The sequence below is a fragment of the Eurosta solidaginis genome, chromosome 3 (assembly GCF_040869045.1).
Source record: "Eurosta solidaginis isolate ZX-2024a chromosome 3, ASM4086904v1, whole genome shotgun sequence".
NCBI classification, from domain to species: domain Eukaryota; kingdom Metazoa; phylum Arthropoda; class Insecta; order Diptera; family Tephritidae; genus Eurosta; species Eurosta solidaginis.
In genome coordinates, this window is record NC_090321.1 from 253,325,923 (window position 1) to 253,349,606 (window position 23,684).

The window sequence follows — 23,684 nt, forward strand, 5'->3', positions numbered from 1 at the left end:
GGCAAAATTAAGTGAATTAAGGATCCAGCAATTGAAAAAGGAGTTGGAGAACCGTGGATTGAATACAACCGGCAATAAGATCGAACTTCAAGCACGGCTACGAGAGGTATTGGATTTGATATGAATTAATGTGAACGAGTAAGTCTTATATCCTGATGTGGAAGAGCCAGCGGCTAAAATGGAGGAGAAGATAGAGACCCCGAATTCATTGGCATGTGTTGACACTAACGCGATACTAGCAGTATTAAACCAAATGTCGTCACAAATGTCATCACAATTGGAATCCCAGGAGAACCGTATAACATCCAAGATTGAAGCCCAGGAAAGACAAATGTCATCCCAACTGGAATCGCAAGAGACATGCATAACATCAAAGATTGAAGCACAAGAAACTCGTATTTCAGAAACTCGAAGCGCGTATGGACGAGAAAATAACGCAGTTTGAGGAAAAAATCGAAGCCGATGTGGATGCTTTGAGAGGTCGTATACAGGAGTTGCAATTAAATCGCCCAGCTGTTTCAGCAAGCAATCCAAAGGTGAAAACACCATCCTTTGACGGTTCTGTTCTTTTCCAGGTCTTTAAGCTACAGGTTGAGAAGACCGCAGCAGTGAACAACTGGAATGCTGGTTGGGTGGACACAATTTTTGAAGCACTGAAGGGATCACAACAGAAAAACTCTGAAGTTATGAAATGTTTCAAGTGCGGTAACCCATGTCACATTGCTCGTCATTGCAGCACCGGTCCTGGTAGTTACAACTTGGCTGGTCGTAAACGCAAAGCTGGAGGAGATAAGCAAGAGCGAGTCAGATGTAAAGATCGAAAACTTGCCCCAGCTATTGAATGTCCTGTGATATCTATCTCGCAAATTGGAAGAAAATCGAGCAGTCTTCCAGAGGAAATGTGGATGGCAAGGAGCATTTACTGACTGTAGTTACGGGCGCATCTCATTCCTTAGTCCGATCTGATTTAGTCAACAAGAGAGTAAAGCCATTACCTGAATCAAGGTTGCGTACGGTCACTGGCGAGTATAACCAAGTCCAAGGAGAAGTGGTATTTGAGGTCTTAATTGAAAATGTCACGATATTACACAAATTCGTTGTGGCAGAGATTGTTGATGAAGTCATATTGGGAGTGGACTTCTTAGTTGATTATCAGGATCGATATGCAGAGAGGGATTATGCGCTATAAGAACCAGGATATACCACTTAGCTTCAGTTTGGAGAAAGGGTTCAGCAGGAAGCGAGTACTGGTGGAGGAAATTCAACAGAGACCACAAAAGTCAAAGAAAGTAAATCGAGCAAAGGTTGATGGAATGAATGGGCCAAACAAATCAAAACCGAAGGTACCCGCGAGAAAAACACTGGCATTGACAAACCCTAATGGATGCACTAAAACAAACGACATAATTACCCAGAAAGAATGCAAAGGTGGTTTCAAGCCAGGGCGCACTACTGTTGTGAAACGTCGGAACGATACTGATTATGTGAAGACAATCCGTCAAGCGCAAGCTCTACGAAGTAGTTCATTGGCCAAAGAATAGTGTGAGTGAACGATGCAGGATAATGAGTAGTAGGATGAAACACAGGTAGGACAAGAGCAATAATTTGGAAGGTTTCTTGGAGGGAGATTTGGTACTGCTATACAACCCTCGCCGGCGGAAAGGTGTTCCATCCAAATTTTGGTGCAGTTGGGAAGGCCAGTGTAGAGTTGTGAAGAGGATCAGTGATGTCATCTACCGCATACAAACAATTGGGAAACCACGAAATAGAAGGTTGGTTCATTTGGAGAGGCTAGCAGCGGTTAGATCGAGAAATTTGTCTGATTGGGACGATCAGACTTAGGTGGAGGGCAGTGTGACGAATATTAGTAACACTAACTGATACTCACATCACTAATCTGATACTAAGTGAATAAAGCCACAACAACAATAAAGCAAGCTGCCACACTTGTATGTATGTACATAAACAAATCCATCATTATGTATACACATATGTACATACAGCAGCGGAGAGATACTCACAAAAGTATGCAACCATCAGCAAAGTAGTTCCCACACATTCGCATGCATAAAACTGAGATCCTCACAAAATTATGCAATCATTGGTGGAGGTGTCACTCACATATACACGCGCATATGAGAAGCTATAAACGTGCATCTGTAGTTTATAGCTGGTAAACTAGTAAATTCTGGAAGAAGAAACGCCCAGAAATATGAGAACGAGGAAACCGAAGAGTATAAAAGCAGCACCAGCTGAGGCATGATCAATCAGTTTGATTGAAGCGCGCTAGCAGTTGCGAAGTATAAGTGTTATTGTGAAGTATTTTCAAAGTAGTCTAATAAAGACCATTTTGCATTATTGAATATTGGAGTTATTTATTCAACAATTTAGCGATACAAACGTTAGTAGAAGGTGTAAAATAAGCGGAGTTTCCCTAAATTCGTTACAATAAATTTTTTTAAAAAACCTTTTTGGGTTTTGTTAATATTCTTATAAGTGTATATATTTTTTAAAAACCTTTATCTTGAACATTGCAAGGATCATCTTTTCCGATTTTGATACGGTTTATTATTCAGAGTCATACCTCTCGGTTTTCCTTGGTTCGTCTTCTCTTCCATTCCCACTCATTTTTCTTTTCCATTTCCTCTGTTTCTCTATTTCATTAAGTCCTCCTTTCCAGCTTCTACTCGTTTTGCGCACCCTCTTCGTTTTCCTTCATCGTTCCTATTCTCTTTATCTTGTTGTTATTTTACTTTTTGCCCTTCCATTCGTCTTGTTTTATGTTTCCCTGTCCCGCTCACCCCCTTTCCCATACATCCACTCTCCTCACTTGCCTTTACCATCGCCTTTCCAATTCTTTCCCACTCCATCGTATTTTTATACTCAGCTCAGCAGAGCTCACAGAGCATATTAATTTTGTTCGCATAACTGTACCCCGTAACGGCATAAACTAATCGAGATAGATATACTTCTGTATATCAAACGGATTGGGCCGAAAAAAGAAACTCATCTAGCCATGTCCGTCCGTCCGCCCGTCTGCCCGTACACATGATAACTTGAGTAAATTTCGAGGTATCTTAATGAAATTTGGTATGTAAGTTCCCGGGCACACATCCCAGATTGTTATTTAAAATGAACGAAATCGGAATATGACCACGCCCACTTTTTCGATATCGAAAATTTCGAAAAAGCGAAAAAGTGCAATATTTCATTACCAAAGACGGATAAAGCGATGAAACTTGGTAGGTGGGTCGACCTTATGACACAGAATAGAAAATTAGTAAAATTTTGGACAATGGGCATGGCACTGCCCAGTTTTAAAAGAAGGTAATTTAAAAGTTTTGCTAGCTGAAATTTGGCAGCTGAGTATGTAATGTTTGGTTACACCCGAACTTAGCCTTCCTTACTTGTTCCCTTTCATTCTTCTTTCTCCTCTTCGTCTTCTTAATCTCCTTACCTGTTCTCCCTTCCCCTTTCCGTATTCCCCTCCCCTGTTTTAACCACCACTGCTTTTCCCTCTCTTACTTGCTTGTTTCTATTTATATTTTTCTCCATTCCTTTCCCTTCTAATAAAACTCCTCAAATTTTTCGAATTAATAAGGCCACGTTGAACCTCCTAGGTCCAACCCACTCCTTCCGTGAAGAGCTTGCGTTCTGAATGGAAAGGGGTGGGGCACCGTCCACAATCTGCATACTACTTCATCTATAAAACACATATTTCTAACTCTGTTACAATACAAGCATCCCGTTATTTTATTAGATTTAACATTTCATTTACTCTCTACCCCATTGGTTTCCCACTATTCCCTTATTTTCCAACCCTTCCTTATTTATCTCTTCTTCTTCAACTTCCTTTCATTTCTCTCGTACGTCTGATTACGATTCAAAATATGCGATGTCTCCTTGATTAATATCCTAATTTATCTTCCAGCTTAACCTACCCAACCCTTTCTGAATACAGTCCTATTCATATTTTAAAAGATTTTCCCTTCCCTTCTTCCTTTGTTCCACTTGTTGTTCTTCATCCAATCCCTTGTAGCAAATTACAGACTATTTGACTTCAGTATTCTCGCAGAATCGTATGCATACTTTTTTCTTGGTTGATAAATCGGGGGGATGCGAAGACCTCGTAGAGTGTGCATTAGGGTGGGTCGATTAGTATGGACGAAAGTTAACCGATATCGCGCCATCGATTTTTCGATAGGATTTGGGCTCAGGATAAAAAGTTCCACAACGCATAACCAAAAAATAATAATTTTCGTGCCTGCGAAACTTCATTTTTTTTTTACTTTTTTCCACTTTAATTTTTAAGGTTTTTTTCATGACCGACTAAAAAAATTTCATTTGATAGTAAAATTTTCAAATTTTTTTTTACTGTTATCGACTACTTTTTTAGCGGATATTTTTGGGTCGGACAGGGTATGCATACGAAAATTTGTTTAGTAGGTCATGAAAAAAACCTTAAAAATCAAAGTCGAAAAAAAGTAAAAAAAAAAAATTAAATTTCTCAGGCTTGAAAATTATTTTTTTGGGTGTGCGTAGTGGACTTTTTTTTCCTGAGCCCATATCCTATGGAAAAATCGATGGCGCGATATCGGTTAATAAATCGACCGAGTCTAGTGTGCATATCCAGAAGGTTTGTACATCAAAGTATTAACATATCTAAGCATGAAGTCGATGACGAAGGCTGCAATCGTAAGTCTTTTCAAATTTGTTATATGTGCCCTTATGCGCGTCGTTCACCTGCCAGAATGCATGGAAGGTGGTAAATAAAGAAATATCTGATTTATTCATTGTTTATAAATTTTTCGCATTTATTTTTATATTTTCGTTTGTTAAAGTTTTTGTTCTTTTTGCTATTTTATGTACTTTTTTTATGATTCTTTGTAACATTTTTCGTGAGTACAGGCGTTACATGAATATATTAGGGTGGGTCAAATTTATTGTTGAAAAGGCACATCCAGTTTCTGAATCTATGGGTCATGCTGAGTAATGCCCATGGGACCATAGGTCTGAAATGTATTTCGAGCCTCCCTAATTTTGTTAGAAAATATTTTTTTTTAGTAATATTTAAATTATTTTTTTTTTTTTTTTTAAGTTAGAAAATATCTTGGGCTATTTAAAAGTTGAATTTGCAATATGGAAAAGTAAAATATTCGTCGCTATAGGGAGCTTTCCCACTATTTTTCGCATTTTATCGCTTCTTTTTGAGGAATATCGACGAATTTGTTGCAAAAATCGACGAATATTTTACTTTTCCATATTGCAAATTCAATTTTTAAATAGCCTAAAATATTTTTTAACAAAAATAATAATAAAAATGTCTAAAAAAAATATTTTCTAACAAAATTAGGGAGGCAGAAAATTCATTTCAGACCTATGATCCATGGACAATATTACTCAGTATGACCCATAGATTCAGAAACTGGATGTGCACCTGAAGTTTTTTCCCATACAATTTGAACCCCCCTAGTATGTATATATATATGTATGTAAGTAAGTGAACTTATTCATATTAGATGTTCATAAAAAAAAACTTGTTCTAATTTGCAACGCATATAAAAATCTAATCAATCATAGTTAGAAGTTTATATTTACATATGTATGCACTACAACAGCAAAGCCTTTTTATAAATATCAGCAATAGCAATTCTTATATGGATGTACATATGTATGTGTTGATAGCGCTTGAAATCGGAAAAGTACAAATAATTTTATATTTGAGTAGTATGTACGAAAGTGCTTATATGTTTATGGTTTTATGTATGTATGTATAGTCAATAGTAATGCTTTTTAATTTAAATTTTAATTATGTATTATAAATACTAGTATCTTATAGTTTCTTTCTGTTAATGGCATGCCATGTTAGGATGGCTTCGATTACGTTATGAATAATCTTCATTTGAATATAAATTCTACTTCCAATTAAATAGTATGTATGTATTGCATGTGTTTACATTTATGTATGAAGATTTATTATGAATGGAACTTCGTGATTACATGTTTGTATGTATGCAATGGAACAAATTATTTAGGCTTCATTTTTAATTTACTTTAAAGCTAGCAGTAACAGAGTTTCGATTTTACAAAATGTAATGCTTTAAAATATACGCATATAAATGAATATCTAACAGTTAATTTTTTAGGTGTATGTATATAAAATTGTTGCTATAACAACTACAATGAAATTTATTTGTACACATTAGGGTGGGTCGATTTATTAACCGATATCGCGTAACCGATTTTTCGATAGGATTTGGGCTCAGGAAAAAAAGTTCCACTACGCATACACAAAAAAATAATTTTCGAGCCTGCGAAATTTCATTTTTTTTTTTTACTTTTTTTCGACTTTGATTTTTAAGGTTTTTTTAATGACTTACTAAAAGAAATTTCATATGAACCAAAAATGTCCGCTAAAAATATTTTTTTTTTTTCCAAAAGCTGTTACCGCCAACGTTTTTAGCAATCAAATGAAAATTTTTTTTGCAGGTCATGAAAAAAACCAGGGATGCACCTTAACGTTAAGCTAATCGTTTATCAAAAAATTTCCACCGTTTCCGTTGAAACACTTCGAAATATTATCGATAAGGAAATTATCAAGATAAATTGTATCTCGTTTTTAACCGAAACGAAAAGCTTTCGTGACACTTTATGTTTCAATTGTGCTGGCAATGCTTTAGCCATGGTGAAGCCGTAAGGTGGTAACAGCGAGCGGACATACACACAAACTCTATGTAATTTGTTTGTGTAATTCGTTGGTGGTAATGTCAAATATACTCTGAGAAATGTTCGTACTGTCAAAATTCATGAGAAAAGTTGCAATCAGCTTCGCTAATGCTTTCACCTTTAATGACTCCGCATTGCCAGCATAGTTTGAAATTAATAATCAATATAAACGATTTGATTTCGTTTTGATATGGCAGAAAACGAAACAAAATCATTTCGTTAATTTGACGTTCTCAACGTTAATAAATGAAACGAAATGACTTTGTTTCGTTTATTAACGTTAATTATCGTAACGAAATGATATCGGTTCGTTGGTTAAGCATGCCTGAAAAAAACCATAAAAATCAAAGTCGAAAAAAGTAAAAAAGAATAAAATTTCGCAGGCTCGAAAATTATTTTTTTGGGTATGCGTAGTGGAACTTTTTTCCTGAGCCCAAATCCTATAGAAAAATCGATGGCGCAATATCGATTTACTTTCGTCTATACAAATCGGCCCACCCTAGTACACATACTTATAAATATAGTAGTACATAGTACATAAAATAAACGCTTTAAACCCATGCATATTACAATTAAAGAGTATTCGCAAAGCGCTAAGGCAAATTATGATGCTAAATCTTAAGTCGTTGGTTTATATATACGTAATTTACTAATTTAATTTAATTATATTTAAGTAACTTCATTACAACTAATCAAATAAACTACCCAACTAATCGGAATTGCGCAATGTATTACAAAACGTGTAAGAAAGTCGAAGTTCGGATGTAACCGAACACCATATACCCAGCTGTAGATTTTGAGCATAAAATTATTAAACTATTTTTATATTTAAAAGAATAAGGGCGGGCCACGCCAATTTTCGAAATTGTTTTAAATTTTCCAGTAAAGCTCAACCATAACACTTATAAAGTGAAAAAGCATAACCGAACATAATAATAATGCAAATTGTCTCACATTAGCACTTTAGAACAAAGATTTTTATAAAAGTAGGCGCGATCGCCTCTCGATTATGCTAATTTGCAGCTGATAGCAAAAATGGGACTTTTGCCAAATTGTACGATGTATATCTTTCCAATTAGGAATATTACCACGGAGTTTGTTAAAAATTCTCAAACACATCAAAAATTTACAGGAAATTGTAGGTATTTGTTGCAGGATTATTCTGCACTTTATTCTGCTTTGCTGAACGAGTTGGTTTTTCCTGAAACCTTAACGTTTTTCAACACCTTTTGCCTTATTCTGCACACGAAATGCAGTATTAATCCACTCAATAAAATACGATCTTTTTACATTAATCAAATATTTATCTTTAATTCGGATAATTTCAATATTAAGTTGAATTCACACATTTATATCTGCAATGTTTCACTTATTTGTATCCATCTGAATATAAATCAATTTGATTTCATATTAAGATTTAAGCAAAGCTATAAACTTCAAAAATCCACTGCGAACACAGACTATAAAAGGACAGCTAAGTCAAGATGGATTTCACATTGGTTGGAATTTAGGCATAGGGTATTGTAAAGTTTTGTATTATTTATTTGAATAGCTTCCTTGTAGAGCTCAAAAGAGAAAAAAATCACCAGCAACTTTTCAAGATTTGGATATATAATGAAAAAATATGTATGTTGCCAAAACGGTGGTGGTTTTTTGACAGATTGGCGATCATGCCATATCGCCATCCTGCATTTGCGGCGAATTGAATTTGGTGGATTTTCGCGGTGGAGGCTGCCACACGTCCATTAGGATTCCCACTAGGGAATTCAAGGGTAGATACCATGCATTGATTCTAGGGATATTTCAATATAAATTACAATTCAATAGATCGAATACAATACAAACTATGGGTTGTAAATAAATTTAGAGATATACGTATGTACAAGCAGCTTTTGGTTTAAGGCTTGTGAAAGTTTTAAATTTCCTTCTCATAAATGTAGGCGGTGCCACGCCCAGTTTTCAGCGTTTACCACATTTCTTACATGCGCGCTCGATTCATTAGCTAAGTTTCATCAGTAAATTTACATGTGTTACGCAAAACCCTATTTTTAATTTTCGATATCGAAAAACTGGATTAAAAAAACGCTGTACCAAATTAGGTAAGCATAAGCATTTTTTGCACAAGTTATCGTTTTAACGAACGGACGGACAGGACTTAATCGAAATTCATTGTTATAATGCATATATCCGCACACCTCTCAGCTGTAAGCAGCCGTATGTCCAAAAAAGTACGTGTTAAGAAGTGCGCAAAAGAAATAAATTCTGTACACCAGTATTAAATGGAGAAACATTTTCAAATTTAAAAGTAACGGTCAACGAACAATATTTGAGTGCCGATCTTTTGACAAAAGGTCAAGAAACCATAGTCAATTTTAAAAATGACATTATTCATTTGAGTAGAAAGTGGAGTTACGACTGTTTACCTCTCTCTACCTGTTCGAAAAATGTTGTAAAAAATTTTAGTACAAGCTATAATATCGAAGATGTATGAAGAGTTAGTTATAAATTTACTTCATTTAAAAATATGTTCTGCAGCCGAATGATCACATAGGTTTGGTAATCGACAAAAAAACTCTGAAATTTTCTGAATTTTGCTTGGTTATTCTACAGCAGGGAGGAAATTCCTGTGTGTTGAAGAGATTTTCCGTCAGTCCATGTCAAAATTGTTGTGAAGTCAAACCGGTTTCAGAGTTGTGGTATCTTCAATGTCATTTTTTCGTTTGACAGCAATTTGGCACGGAATGACGTAAAATTGTTAAAACATACACTTCAAAAGCTTTTGAACCATCACGTGCCTTATCAAAATTGGTTTGGAGATAAACCAGTTTCGGTGTTCTGCCGACATCATTCTTCGTTCGAAAATTCGAATTTCACAAAGAATGACGGGAAATCTTTCCAAAATGCATCATAAACTAGTTGCCCAGCACGTGCCTACGTTATGATAACGATTCGGCAACTGCGCTTTTAACATTTTATATATTGGCTTGTATTTGTAAGAGTAGCTTAATAATTTTGATTTCATACATGAGTGAGTATAACAATTCAAATGCCTTAGAAAATTTAGCTTAAACTAATTGAATAACTATGATTAAAGAACCAGGTCCAAAAAAAAAAAACATTTATGAAATACTTTATTAATACAAAAAGTTTCTACGTTCTTAAATTTTTCCAAAGCAGTTGAACCTTAGGTCTTAATTTTATGTATAAACTTACTCGAGCAACATCTCAGAATCTATAGAAATTTAACAATAAGTCGTTCTACACATTTTGATCATCGACAAATTATTTTGAGTTTACATTGAGTTCGTTGAGTCTGCGCTTGTACAGACCTACATCAGTCTTTAAGGAAAGAAAAAAATTGTTTACTAAATACACTGTGCGGCCACTCGAAGGTCAATGTCTGAGCGCGACTTGATTTCAAGACCTAGAACAATATAGTAAGATTAAGGGCCTAGACCGTATAGTAAAAGCTCAAAGTCGTGAAACATTTTTTGGTCCAATTTCTTTGTTAGGGTCACATTTTATACTTGCAATATTTTGCTTGAGCGATTTTAATATAAAGTTTACAAGGATACGGCGTATGGTTAAGTTTTCACAAACATTTTTTTTTTTTTTGAAAGTTTTAACCTTTTAGCTTTATTGAGAAAGGGTATCTGCGTTCATTTCAATGATCAGTATGAAAAAAAAAACCAAATATGTCAGTGATCGCCGAGGAGTTTAAATGGCTCTAGTCTAAAATGGTACAGTCTAAAAAAGTTATTGCATACTTGCATGCGGCAAATTTAATTTTTTATTCCTTTGACAATTTCTCGCCTAGCAAAATTTAATGGCAGATAATTATTTAGTAGACTAATTCTTTAGCTTGGTTGGTTGGTGAAAAATCAAAGTGAAATTGTGCGCTTATGAATTCCGGGGAAATACGCGAGGTGATCGAATCAGAAAATTCCAATGACAGTGGGGATTAAGTCCAGATGAGGTGTCGTACATCCCAGATTCCAGCAGTGGTACATCGAGTGACGACAGTATCCAACAAGACAATCATGTGAGTGCTACCAATTTTAATAATATCGCAGATAAACGTCAGAATGGAACTACGACAGAATGGAATTCCCCTGCCACCGGAGAGACTTTGATAACTTTTGAGGAATGCTTCAATCTACCTATCTACCTACTATTATATAAAGTTCTTGACGGATGAAGTCTTGGATATTGTTGTTGAAGATACAAATAAAAATGCTAACAATCAAATACGTGGGATCAGTACTAGTAGGATGAATCAGTGGAAGGACACTGATCGCAAGGAGGTCATAGAGTTTTTTGCAATAATCATACATGTATGAACAAATATCCTTCAATGGAGGACTATTGGAAAGCAACTACCTTGTTCAAAAATCAATTCGTCCCAGACGTTATGACTCGCAACCGGTTCCAGATCTTGCTAAAATTCATTCACTTCGCATATAACACTCAGTCGTCAGAAATAGTGTCTAAAACTTTTAAACTTTGTGTTTTGCTATGGACTAAGCTATTTTTTATTTTAAAATAAATTTGCATCTTTCTTAAAACTCATTCGGTTAAGGCCCTAAATTATAGGGGCCTAGGCGTATATCACCGGTGATACATTGGCAAATGGGGGTAGTTTTTGTTGTGATCACCGGTGATACACTGGCAACTGGGGGTAGTTTTTTGTTGTGATCACCGGTAATACACTGGCGGTCAACGTGTTAACATTCTGGAACGAACAGCGAATTAAATAAAGCCTATAAAAAATTGTTGCATACCTCAATGCGATTCAATTTTTTTTTTTTTTTTTGTTCGTAGTGACTTTCCGCATTCATTGAACAAATATTTTCTTTTAGATTTCCCTACTAAAATTTTGTGGTAAATAATTTTCTAGAACACTTTAACCCTCTAACTAAAATGTCACTTTCTGTGAACTTTCTAATAAGAAGTCAAAACAGAACGCCTTTCTCGAAAAAGTTATAGGATTACAATTTTCAAAAAGTGATGGAGTACATGGCCCAACTGCGCATTTTAATTCTCCACTTATTGAAAAATTACTCAAGCACGATTTTGATGTTTTACTATATGCGTATTGATCGCTCATCCTAAGTTGGAATTCTTACGCCCAGCAAAATGCTTTCGCACAGTGTTATTTATGCATTTTCGACACACATTTAATGCTAATGGGTTAATTCTTACACTAAATTACATTTGCCTTGCTATGTTTGAGTATTTAATAGACGAGTGTAATGAAAACAAATAAACATACAAAACTAGCCTGAAGTTGTACATCATTTAGTATAATTACAATGAGCGCGAGAAGAAATGTGACAACAAAATTTAATAATAATGAAGAAATTTCAGTTAAAATATCGAATAAATTTATATGCACCTGATCACTATCTACTAGCGCAGTTTATATGCTTTTCATCCAGACCCATCACATTCCAAATACCAACTCACTCAAACGACATCAAATTGATGGGCAACGGTTTTTGTGTACTCCGTTGCATGGCCACCTTACAAATGGACGTCGTCCAAAGTTGTGTAGCTTGCGCGCTGTCCGTACGAAATTTATAAATTGTACCCAATGTGCGATGATATAATTCAAATGAGTTTTTATGTTTTGTATTGTCAACAATTTGCGCACACCAACCATCGAGTGGACAAACTTTGCATGGCTCACGCTTAAAGTCACTACGTTCGCTACCTTTAAATGATTTGGGTGGAAAGTAAACAAGTGAGTTGGCCCATATTTGTAACCAATAACGTTGCCATGATGCAACTGCCGGTTTGCGTCCCTCTTTTTGCACAGTTTTACGTCGTACGCATCCCTGTATGCAGTGATCGGGATTGAGTGAAGGCGCATAAATCAATTCCAAATCGCTATTATGCCCCAGGACACCTTCGACACTATCATTTGATATGACATCACCGTTATTTAACATATTATTACTATGCTCTAGCACGGAGTCGTCGAGTAGATGACGCGGTTGTTGTTGTTGTTGGCTTATAATGCTACAATCATGCAAATGGTGCTCGTCGCCATAACCCAATGCCATGACGGGATTGCCGCCACCATAGTTGATGCTGTCGTTATAGGCGTTATGTGTAATTTTACCGAAAATGCTGAAATGTAGTAATAGGGTATAATTTATTATTTTTAAGGCTTGAAATTTTACTATAAAGATATAAAAAACGGAACACATATATTACAGATATATTAATATTTAAAAAAAGTAGAGAAGGGTTTTTTACAGGCACTAAGTAAAGAAAAACAGCATGCCACAAAAAATTATAAAGCTATAATAATAAAATTTGGCGGGAATTTTACTTCGAAACAAAGAGAATTGTTCACTAATATGAAATATGAAATTCAACTAAAGTCAGAATCAACTTGGCTACAATTAAACGATATAGAGTGATCTTCCACTACATTGGCGTTATGATACATACCATTAATTGCGAACCATTAATTTTTGTTTTTTCGAAGAGTTTGAGTCATACGTAAAAAAGTGGTTTCTCCGTTTTTCAAAGTTCGCCTCAAAAACATAGGTATATGTTTTCGAAATTGGACCTTTTCGAAATTTTCTTTATTTCAATAAACGCATCACGAACACTTAACAAAAATTTAAATATACATAGATGTGATTCGCTTTTTTTTCATTTTAGTAGTAATAAAGCGATTTCGCAATTTTTCGAAGTTAGTCCTCAGAACAAAGGTGGGCTATTCGAATTAACGTATTATGAAAACTAGAAAAAATTAAAATGTACGTGTGACTGCTTTTTTCTCATTTTGTTAGTAATCAACTAATTTCTCAGGTTTTTCTAAATTTGCCTTCAAAACTTAGGTATGGGCTTTCGAAGTTCGAAATTGGATCTTTCGTAATTTTCTTTAGTAAAATTGATTGCTAAAATAAAAAAAAATCTGGGCCTTTTTCCAATGGGGTAGTAATGAAGTAATTTCACCGTTTTTCGAAACCATCCTCCAAAACATACATAAGTATGGGCTTTCGAAGTTAGAAATTGGAGCTTTCGTTATTTTCTTCATTTTTACTAATATATCACGTAAATTAAAAAACTAAAATGAAGGTGTCATTAGCCTTTTTCCTCACGCTGGGAGTACTAAAGTAATTTCTTCATTTTTCGCAGTTAGCCTCCGAAACATAGTTATGGGTTTTCGAACAAATTTTTTATTTATTTTTTTTAATTAAAGTATTACGATGCGATTCTTCTTTTCTTATATCGAAAAAATGTAGGGGTGATTCGTTTTCTCTCATTTTTTTAGTAAAAAATTACTCCGTTTTTCGGAATTGGCCTCCAAAACATAAGTATGGCCCTTGGAAATTCGTAATTGGATCTTTCGTAATATAATTTTTTTAATTAAAGCATTACGATAACTAAAAAAAATGCAAATGTAGGCGTGAATTACCTATTTTATCATTTTGTTAGTAATAAAGTCATTTCATCCGTTTTTCGAAGTTAGCCTCCAAAACGTAGGTTGGTCTCGCAAAGTTCTAATTAGTCCTTAGAAGTAAATATGGATTTGTTCAGTTGTTCCATTCGCAATTAAAAACATGCAATAACGCTATAAGGTAAAATATTTTTTTTTTCTGAGCATCAGACCAAACCATTAATTTTTGTTTTTTTCGAAATAAACGTATCACGAACACTTAACAAAAATTTAAATATAGATGTGATTCGCTTTTTTTTCATTTTCGTAGTAATAAAGCGATTTCGCCATTTTTCGAAGTTAGTCCTCAAAACAAAGGTATGGCCATTCAAGGTGTCATTAGCCTTTTTTCTCACGCTGGGAGTACTAAAGTAATTTCTTTATTTTTAGCAGTTAGCCTCCGAAACATAGCTATAGGTTTTCGAAGTTTGAAGTTGGAACTTACTTTTGTTTTTTTTTTTTTTTTTTTTTGAAATAAAGTATTACGAATTAAAAAAAAAATTCATACGAAGATGTGATTCTTCTTTACTTACATCGGAAAAAAAATGTAGGGGGTTTCCTTTTTCTCTCTCATTATTTTTTTAGTACAAATTACTCCGTTTTTCGTAATTGGCCACCAAAACATAATTATGGCCTTTGGAAGGTCGTAAATGGGTCTTTCGCAATTTCATTTTTTTTAATTAAAGCATTACGAGAACTAAAAAAATACAAATGTAGGCGAGAATTACCTATTTTCTCATTTTGTTAATAACAAAGTAATTTTATCCGTTTTTCGAAGTTAGCCTCCAAAACGTAGCTTGGTCTCAACGTTCTAATTATACCTTTCGTGCTTTTTTTTAATTAAATTATTTGGGGGTGAGTTGCCTTTATTTCGCATTTTGAAGGTACAGTTTTTTAGATCTTCGAAAAAGTTAAAAGCGATAAGATTATGGTCTAGATTATTTCTTAAAAAAAAATTATCCCATCACAATAAATAAAAAATATAGAAATCACGAACAGGGGCACATTTGGAACTTCGAATGTCTATACCTACAAAAAAAAATCTATACCTACAATCGAAAATCGGAAAAAAATTTACCGATTCCAATAAATATAAAATATCTAAATTACGAACATAGGAACATTTCGAACTACGTTTTCGAGCTAACTTCGAAAAAATAAATCGTTTGCTTATATCGATATCAACCCTTCCGAAAGCTGTACATTGTATTTAATGCTTGGTAAAACACCTATAAGAATAACTGATGGGCCTTAAATATTCTTTTATACTAATCTACTCGAATATAAATTCTAAGAGAAAGCCTCTTACTTATTTGGTATAAACAGTTCAGATTAGAAAGTAAATGTCTATCAATTCGAAAAACATAGTAAAGGCGTTATTATGTAACTCGATTCGAAAGGAAATGCGAATCGAAATCTGTCAAATCTCATACATTTTTTCAAATACGAAAAAAATTTCTGTAAAATCGAGTTACACAGGTATTTTGACCCCATCAAGTGGAGAAAATTTACATTTCCAAAATGTTTAAATTAGACTTAAATATTAGCACATATTGTATACTTAAAATATTAAAACTTTGCAAATAAACTTTTATATATTGCAAGCTTGAACTCAAACAAAAAAATTAATCAAACTAAGGAATATGGTATAGATTTTGAGACGGACGTTTAACGTTACGTTGATATGAATTGTCAACTCACCGGCTGCATCTACAACGCTTATTCGAAATGGTGCCAATACCAGGTGCAATCAATAAAATACAACAATGACATTTGTGATAAAAATTACGTGGCAAGCTGGTGCTACGCAATCTGCCAGCAAAATGACAATAAAAAAAAAAAAAAAACAAGAACGAAAATAAGAGAACAGAAAAAGAAGTAAATAAAAAAAGGAGTTTTGTACACGGCACACAATAATCATACAATTGGCAATTTTTTTTACGCAGACACATGGGAGACCGTTGAAAATGTGTATTTCAGTTAGTAAGTATGACATCCAATTGCATGATAAAATGAGACAAATACAGAGAAAAAGAGAAAGTATATAACGTGAATTGATGATGATGTAGATGAGCGAAGGCATTTAGTGAAATACAAAAATAGAAACAAACAAGTAAAGGTGTATAAGTTCGGGTGTAACCGAACATTATATACTCAGCGTGAGCTTCAATTGTACATTTCATTTCAGATAAATTACTTTTCAACATAAGACGTGGCACCGCCCGTTTAAAAGAAAAATGTCTCCCCATTTCCTCTTACAATAGAACTTGATAAGTGAAATATCATTGATTCAAAACTATTTTTTGCTAAGTTATAGCTTATTATTCAAGTCTACGACCCTTTTAAAATTGTTTTATATCTAAGTTGCCGTGGTCTTTAACCGAACCCGTCCATTTTTACTAGAAATATTTTCTGCTATAAGGAAGATATGTGTACACAATTTCATTACGATATGTTAATTTTACTTCGAGTTATGGCTGCCGAAACATAGAAAATTGCTTAGTCATAAAAGGGGCGGTGCCACACCCATTTTCAAAAATGTTTGTGTTTTCCAATTTAATGTTATAATTCAATTTAGAAAGTAAAATTCTATTGATACCAAGCACTTTTTTGCTAAGACATAGCTTATTATTTTCATCTACGACCCTTTTAAAAATCTTTTATATAAAAGTGGGCGTGGTCTTTAACCGATCTGGTCAATTTTTTCTAGAAATATTTCCTGCTATAGGGAAAATTTGTGTACCTAATTGTATTACGATCCGTGAATTTTTCTTCGAGATATGGCTCCCGAAACATAGAAAATTGATTAGTCAAAAAAGGGAAGATGCCACGCCCATTTTTAAAAATTAAAGTTTTTCCTATTTATTGTTATAAATCCACTAGGGAAATGAAATACCATTAATATAAAGCTCTTTTTTGCAAAGATATAGCTTATTTTATTCGTTCACGCCCTTTTAAAAATCTTTTATATAAAAGTGGGCGTGGTCTTTAACCGATTTCGTAAATTTTTCTTCAAAGCATTCCTTATAGTAAAGGTAACCTCTCTGCCGAATTTTGTTACGATAGGTTTAACGATTTTTGAGTTATGATTAATAATATTTGTAAAATTGATTTTATCACAAGTGGGCGGTGCCACGCCCATTTTAAATTTTTTTTTTTTTTTTTGAATTTTTATCAAGAGTTTCAATATTAGTCCACATGTCAAATTTCAACATTCTAGGTGTATTATTTACTAAATAATCAGGTTTTTTGTGTTTTCCAAATGTTATATATATAAAAAGTGGGCGTGGTTATCATCCGATTTCGCTCATTTTCAATACCAATCTATTCTGGGTCCAGAATTTGGTGAAGATATCTCAATATTTACTTAAGTTATCGTGTTAACGGACGGACGGACATGGCTCAATCAATTTTTTTTTTCGATACTGATGATTTTGATATATGGAAGCCTATATCTACCTCGATTCCTTTATACCTGTACAACGAACCGTTATCCAATCAAAGTTAATATACTCTGTGTGCAAAGCACGCTGAGTATAAAAACACAAAGAAATTGTAATATTACAATACAAAATTATTTGAGTACTTTTCATTATAGTACGTGCGTAAGTAAATCTTGCAATTTTCAGTAGCCAATTAGTAATAGTGTTTCAAGTGCAATGAACTACGCATATACATACAAATATATATGAACTCTTCATTACTGTCAAACTTACTTTGTACCCAGACTGCGACATTTACGATGACCGGGTATAAATTTAGTGGCACTACTATTGGCAATACGCATCGAACCGATCGTTTTGGCAGGTGAGAGATTTAAGCAAGCAAGCGCTGGTGTAACTGCATCAACATTAAAGGATTCCTTGGAACTGCATGATGAAGAACTGGGACCGGACGGTGATGCAGGTTCTAATTTCAAAGATTTCCTGTAATAAAAATTAAGAAATATTTTAACAAAAAAGCAAGGGGGTTCGTTATCATCGTTACTGACTTGTATTGATCTTCTTCGAAAATATTCTGCAATTCTTCTATATAACGTATTGATGTCAAATACTTTTGTGTTGCCTCAATTGGTTGTATATGCGTATAATTTGATTGTTGATAATTTGCAATGACACGTAATATATTATTCATTTTGTTACGTCGCTGTTCCGGTTCCAGGCCACCTTTGTGCGGATGCGCCAAATCAATATAAATTAGATCGGTTAAAAATAAACCCAAATAGGGTATACATGGTAGGCGTAAGCTTTCTAAATATGCACGTAAATTTTCCCAATTATTTTGATCGCTAAATATATCGCTCAGGCGTTCAAATGCTTGCCTATCCTTTTTGGAGAGGCATGCCCAAGTTTTTTTTAAACGGAAAATGCTAGCACTTTGCATGGCCGAAATGATGGCGAACAGCGAATGCAAATTGTTGAGCTCGTGCAGTTTTTTTGACACCTAAAGAGAAAAAATGAAAAATGTTATGAATACCTGACCGACGGTTCGAAAACGTCAATCTCTAAAATGTACGAAAATGACCTTTTTTAAGAGTTTGGCTTAATAACACTGCACATCATCCGACTGGGTATTGAACCAAACCAATTATTTTGAGATTGAGACATGAGCATGAAATTTATTTGTGCGTTTTTCGAAGTAAGCCTAAAAAACTTAGGAGTTGGTTTTTGAATTTGGAAATTTGACCCCTTGCTTTATATGTTTTCAGTTATAGTGTTTAAAGAACTAAAACTGAAAATACATATATATTACGAAGAGAACAATTTCGAACTTCAAAAGTATATACCTATGTTTTGGAGGCTAATTTCAAAAAAAAAATCTGTTGCTTATTGCTCACTCTTTGGAAAATTCGATTTGGTTCAAAGACCAAAAAAATATGTCTATGTTGCCATAAAATATCATGTTCAACTAGATGGACACTGATTGTGATAAAGGGAACTCCGAACTTTACAAAATCGATACTGATGAACGTGAAGCACAAGTTCCTCACGAAGGGTGATGTGCTATGACCAACTATGACCACCAAAGTTTGAAGAGGTAATGTTAATTTCCGGCTTGTACGATAACATATATGCGAAAAAGAATACCGACACCCATAGTGGTCTATAAATCCTTCGAAAAGTGACTTTATCGCTACATCAACAACAGGAAAAGACGATTTCTGGGCGATAAGTCGGCTTTTCTGCGCCATCCACTCGAGGATCTGCCACATACACTTACCAGACAGGATTCATTCAGCGGTAACAGGCCTCTTACAGATGTTTTAAGGGACCTGTTTCTACTACTTCAGGAAGCAGCCTAAGGGCTACTTCAAGTTAACGAAAACCTACCAGTAGGGTGGCGGTAGCAAAACTATGAAGGGTTGTCACACCATCGCCATTGCTATATAGCAAGACAATTGCTAGTACCGATCTGAGCACTATGAATCATAGAACTTGGCAACGGGACTCTCATAAGTGGTCAGAGAGAAATATCAGTGGTAAGAAAAGAAAACCAAAGCTACTTGACAATAATAATAATTTGGCTAGATATACATCCAATTTGCATCTTGCTACTTATAATTTTTCCTACAAATTGGCGGGATGCTTGTCATGACAGGAATACACACAGAGTAATTACCGAACCACTGACGAGGGTAGACCACACTTTGAAAATCTTGACTTGAACCCGGGACAGTCGGTGTGATAGACGAGCGCGGTGCTTGCTATTACCTGGTCTTAAAAAAATCAGAAGATTTTAATGGAGTAGCAAGTTACGGAACCAAAAGTAGTTAGTTAGGTCCCGGATTAATGGTATTCATATACAACCAAAACCTCCTGGGTGTTGCACAACAACAGATAGTGGTCAAGCCAGAAACAAGAAAGGATATGGAACAGATATTCAGACGTCACCCAAATGACACTTCTATACAATTTAACATCTAGTGCTATAGGTTTCGAAGTCTGGTTAGGGTTCCACTCTTGAATGGCAATGTATCGCAGCATGAAGTAGCAACTTTTCAATATTCATAGAATTGGCGCGAGCATAAAATTTTTTAATACAATGCAGACAGAGAAACTCCTTCTAGTACACAGCATATCGGGAAAACTAGCGATGGAGCTATTCTGTATCTAAGGTTTACTAATTAAATTCTAACGACTACCGAGTAAACGCAATCAAAATTTCAAAGGTATGCTTGTAGAGGGCAGAAGGAGGAATCCTTTGCTGTATAGAAATCCAGTACGTAGGTAGTGGCTCCTTCCTTCCTCCTTTGCTGGATAGGAATTCAGTACGTGGGTAGTGGCTCCTTCACATATTAATTACCTCTCGTGTGAACGATAAAACAAAACATGAAGGAAAAGCAGAATTGAAGGCATTGATAAGCGCAATTCACAGCTCACGCAACCCAATTAAAAACCTCGCCTGCCCCTACCTCATACAAATATTTAGCAGGCTAGGCTCTGGCCACTCCAAGTTGCGCATGAAACTAGGGGGTGGGGACGGTATGACCTAGAAGATTTGATATGGTCATGTTATTCGTTCCCGAGATGCTTGGGTTCGTACCTTAAAGGTGCTTTGTTATCCGGCAAACACCATCAACATCGATAACACTCCGCAAAACCGACGGAGACTGTATTTTTCGCTACAACAACAATAAGGGGAAAGCCGCGGACTGATAGTGAAATATGAAAACCGTCATATCATTGTATCATCCATTAAGTTATACGTGTGACACTTTATGTCACCAAATACCCACTTCTTAAAAAGCAGAAGAAATGCACAGCTATGCATTGCTCCACTAAGAGGGCTTCCTGTGGTTCTTATCGAGAACCAAGTTGGAAATGTGTTCAGCAAATGAGCTGTTTCATCGGAAACGGAAGGAGTACGTCTAACGGCGAGGCATGTGCTGGGTTTAAAGCGAGCTCCTTGCCACAAGTTATTCGTTTGGTAGCAAAAATTAATAACGAAATACTCCAGATGCAACGCCTATTTAGACACTGGAGAACAGTCTGTGTAGCGCAACCCTCTCAAGGGGCTGCCAGCGCAATATATAGCTTATCCAACCAAATTGTCAATATCACCTATCCGCGGCGAATCTTGTTTCATTAGCAGACGAGGCTCTGGCGACCTCAAGCTCCTCATGGAACCAGGGGGTGGGGAGGGAGGGATGGCCTTCAAGGTTTAATGTGGCCATATAAATCGTTTCCGAGATGGTCGGGCTAGTACCTTAATGGTGCTTTGTTACCGAAGCGTACCAGATCTATATCCGGAAAAGGAGCATCGACATCTATAACACTCCCCAGGGCCTTCGGGGAGTGTCTTTATCGTTAATACAACAACAACAACAATAGTCTCTGGAAGTGTTTCTCACTGCTTTATTTTCTTACTGGTTTCCTATCATTGACCAACTTTTTAGCTCTCACCTTAATAAAATGCGTCAATATTTCTGCACGCTGCTTTGGCAGTTCACCACTCAAAATCTCCTGTACAGTCCAAAAGCTGGTATGATTGAAACGTTTCGTAAATGCAACAATATTCGGTGTAACAACATGTTTATCTTTCTTAGTCCAAGCGCAACTCGTCAATTCGTCTGGTTGTATGGCGGCAAAGATGGGAAAATCCAAAAGTGTAATCTGATTAGCCAACTCATCGGCCGGTACACGTAAAGCATTCAAAACAACAGCATCTAAATTATTCATAGAAGAACGTGCCGGTAAACTTTGACTCTTGCCGGGCGGTGGTGCGGCGCTAAAGGAAGATGAAGAAAGAAAAATTTAATTTTACTTTTTAAATGTTTCAAATATTATTTTAAAAAAAATTAGCGGTCAATAAACGTACCCAACACAATAATAGCAGCCCGGTGATGAGGATAACGAATTCAGGCAGCCAATGGAATTTTTGCGACGATAACTTTTTACTTGCATTGTCTTGCTGGCAATCGCTTGCGTTAACTGTTCTCGATCGAATTGGCAACTTTGTGTTGAACGTGTACTACGATCGAATTGGCAACTTTGTGTTGAACGTGTACTATCCTTACGTGGACGCATATAGGATATGGTTGCAGCGCCGTCATGACTACTTTCACGCCGCCCACTACACGAATAACGTTTTGAATTGCGTATACCGGCTGAGTTTTGTTGTTGGCCACAATTGCCCATTGAATTAGTGTAGTTATGAAGTTGTTGTTGTTGATGGGGATGAGAATGATGATGCTGCGGTTGTTGTTGTTGCTGCAATTGCATCTGTGGAGTATTATTCAATTGTTGTTCTTGTTGCGTAAAATATTGCGATTGTTGGTTATGAGAAATGTGTGTTGGTGCTGCTACATAACCGTTACTGTCATTCGATTGTATATCACTGCGTGGTGAATCCTCACGCAAGTTGCTATAAATAAATTCGTCGTCCAGCTACAATGGAGACAATAAAACAAACAAAAAAGGGTAAATAATTTCATTATAGGAAACACATAGACTGCACGCACATAGTTTGTATGTATAAATTGTGCTACTTACTTCGACATAACGCAAACTATCCGATGATAATTCTCTGGATATTTCCGAGTAACGCATCATGGCATGTGGGCACAAAGATAAAACATACATACGACGATGGCGACGGCAACAAAACGTCAGGCAAGTACAAAGTTTTGTTAGAAACAATCACGCTCACAGTCAAACTCCTTCGTGTGATGTTTGAGGAACGGACTAAAGCTTATGAGTATGAGTGCTACCCCGTTGAGTGATGCAATCAAGTGGCACGATAAGTCACTTTGGAATAAATGATTTTGCTCTAAAAATAAATAAAAGAGAAAATTAAGGTTAAACACAGCGACACTAAACGGATTTTACATACAATTTGCAATTTTAATTTATACGTAATGAGTGTTGAGGCGGCTAATTCGTTCAAAGAGACTCCTTCCTAATGGTCCTCAACGAAAGACTTGGTTTCTCTGATTAACTTAACTAGGAGTGAAAGATGCACCTTCCCAACCTCTTCTGTGCAGTTCTAGACATCGGCAGCGAAAGTGATAAATCGACTCCTCTTTCTCCCCATCCTGAGAGCTTCCGCAGAGGGAACTTGTTGGTATGCGCCACCGTCGGAGCAACGGTGCAATACCTGTGATGACACCCGTAATTACTCTCACTGCAGATTTGTTTAGCTTAAGATAGATGCTAGTTCCTTTCTTATCCACACATGGCCATTAGAACTCTTAACACCTCGCAATCAACCCAATTGGCACAATGCAAGTCTGTTGGCCTCAACAACCCAGTGGTGGACGTACGAAGCTGTCATCACTTATGTCCATTTCTGTACATTTCCTCACCATTTCATCTACGAATTCATTCCCTTCAATATACGCACTTAGGTGCCTTATGGACGCCAGCGGGGCTCGACACCTCCGCACGATATCCGACTTTATCGCTTTGGATTCCAATGCCGCTAAGGGCAACCCTGGCTGTCGACAAAGATCGTTACGTTGAAGCCTGGAACCCGTACTATCCTGGAGCAGTCTGGCTGCTCT

The 23,684-nt window shown here is 35.7% G+C and overlaps 1 protein-coding gene across 6 annotated transcripts in view; it reads right to left on the reverse strand.

Moving 5' to 3' along the window:
• Window positions 1-4,804: 4,804 nt before the first annotated feature.
• The window catches only part of RalGPS (Ral GEF with PH domain and SH3 binding motif), a 97,140-nt gene continuing 78,260 nt past the window's right edge, over window positions 4,805-23,684 (reverse strand). For 5 of the 6 annotated variants that reach the window (XM_067775941.1, XM_067775939.1, XM_067775940.1 and 2 more), the window contains 6 exons: window positions 22,675-22,951; window positions 22,001-22,569; window positions 21,586-21,910; window positions 18,174-18,625; window positions 17,899-18,108; window positions 4,805-12,858 (listed from right to left, as the gene is read on the reverse strand). In XM_067775941.1, the coding sequence (XP_067632042.1) occupies window positions 12,189-12,858; window positions 17,899-18,108; window positions 18,174-18,625; window positions 21,586-21,910; window positions 22,001-22,569; window positions 22,675-22,764 (2,316 nt within the window). In that variant the 5' untranslated portion in view covers window positions 22,765-22,951 and the 3' untranslated portion in view covers window positions 4,805-12,188. The remainder of the gene's footprint in view (window positions 12,859-17,898; window positions 18,109-18,173; window positions 18,626-21,585; window positions 21,911-22,000; window positions 22,570-22,674; window positions 22,952-23,684) is intronic. The other variant, XM_067775944.1, reaches the window with a different exon arrangement.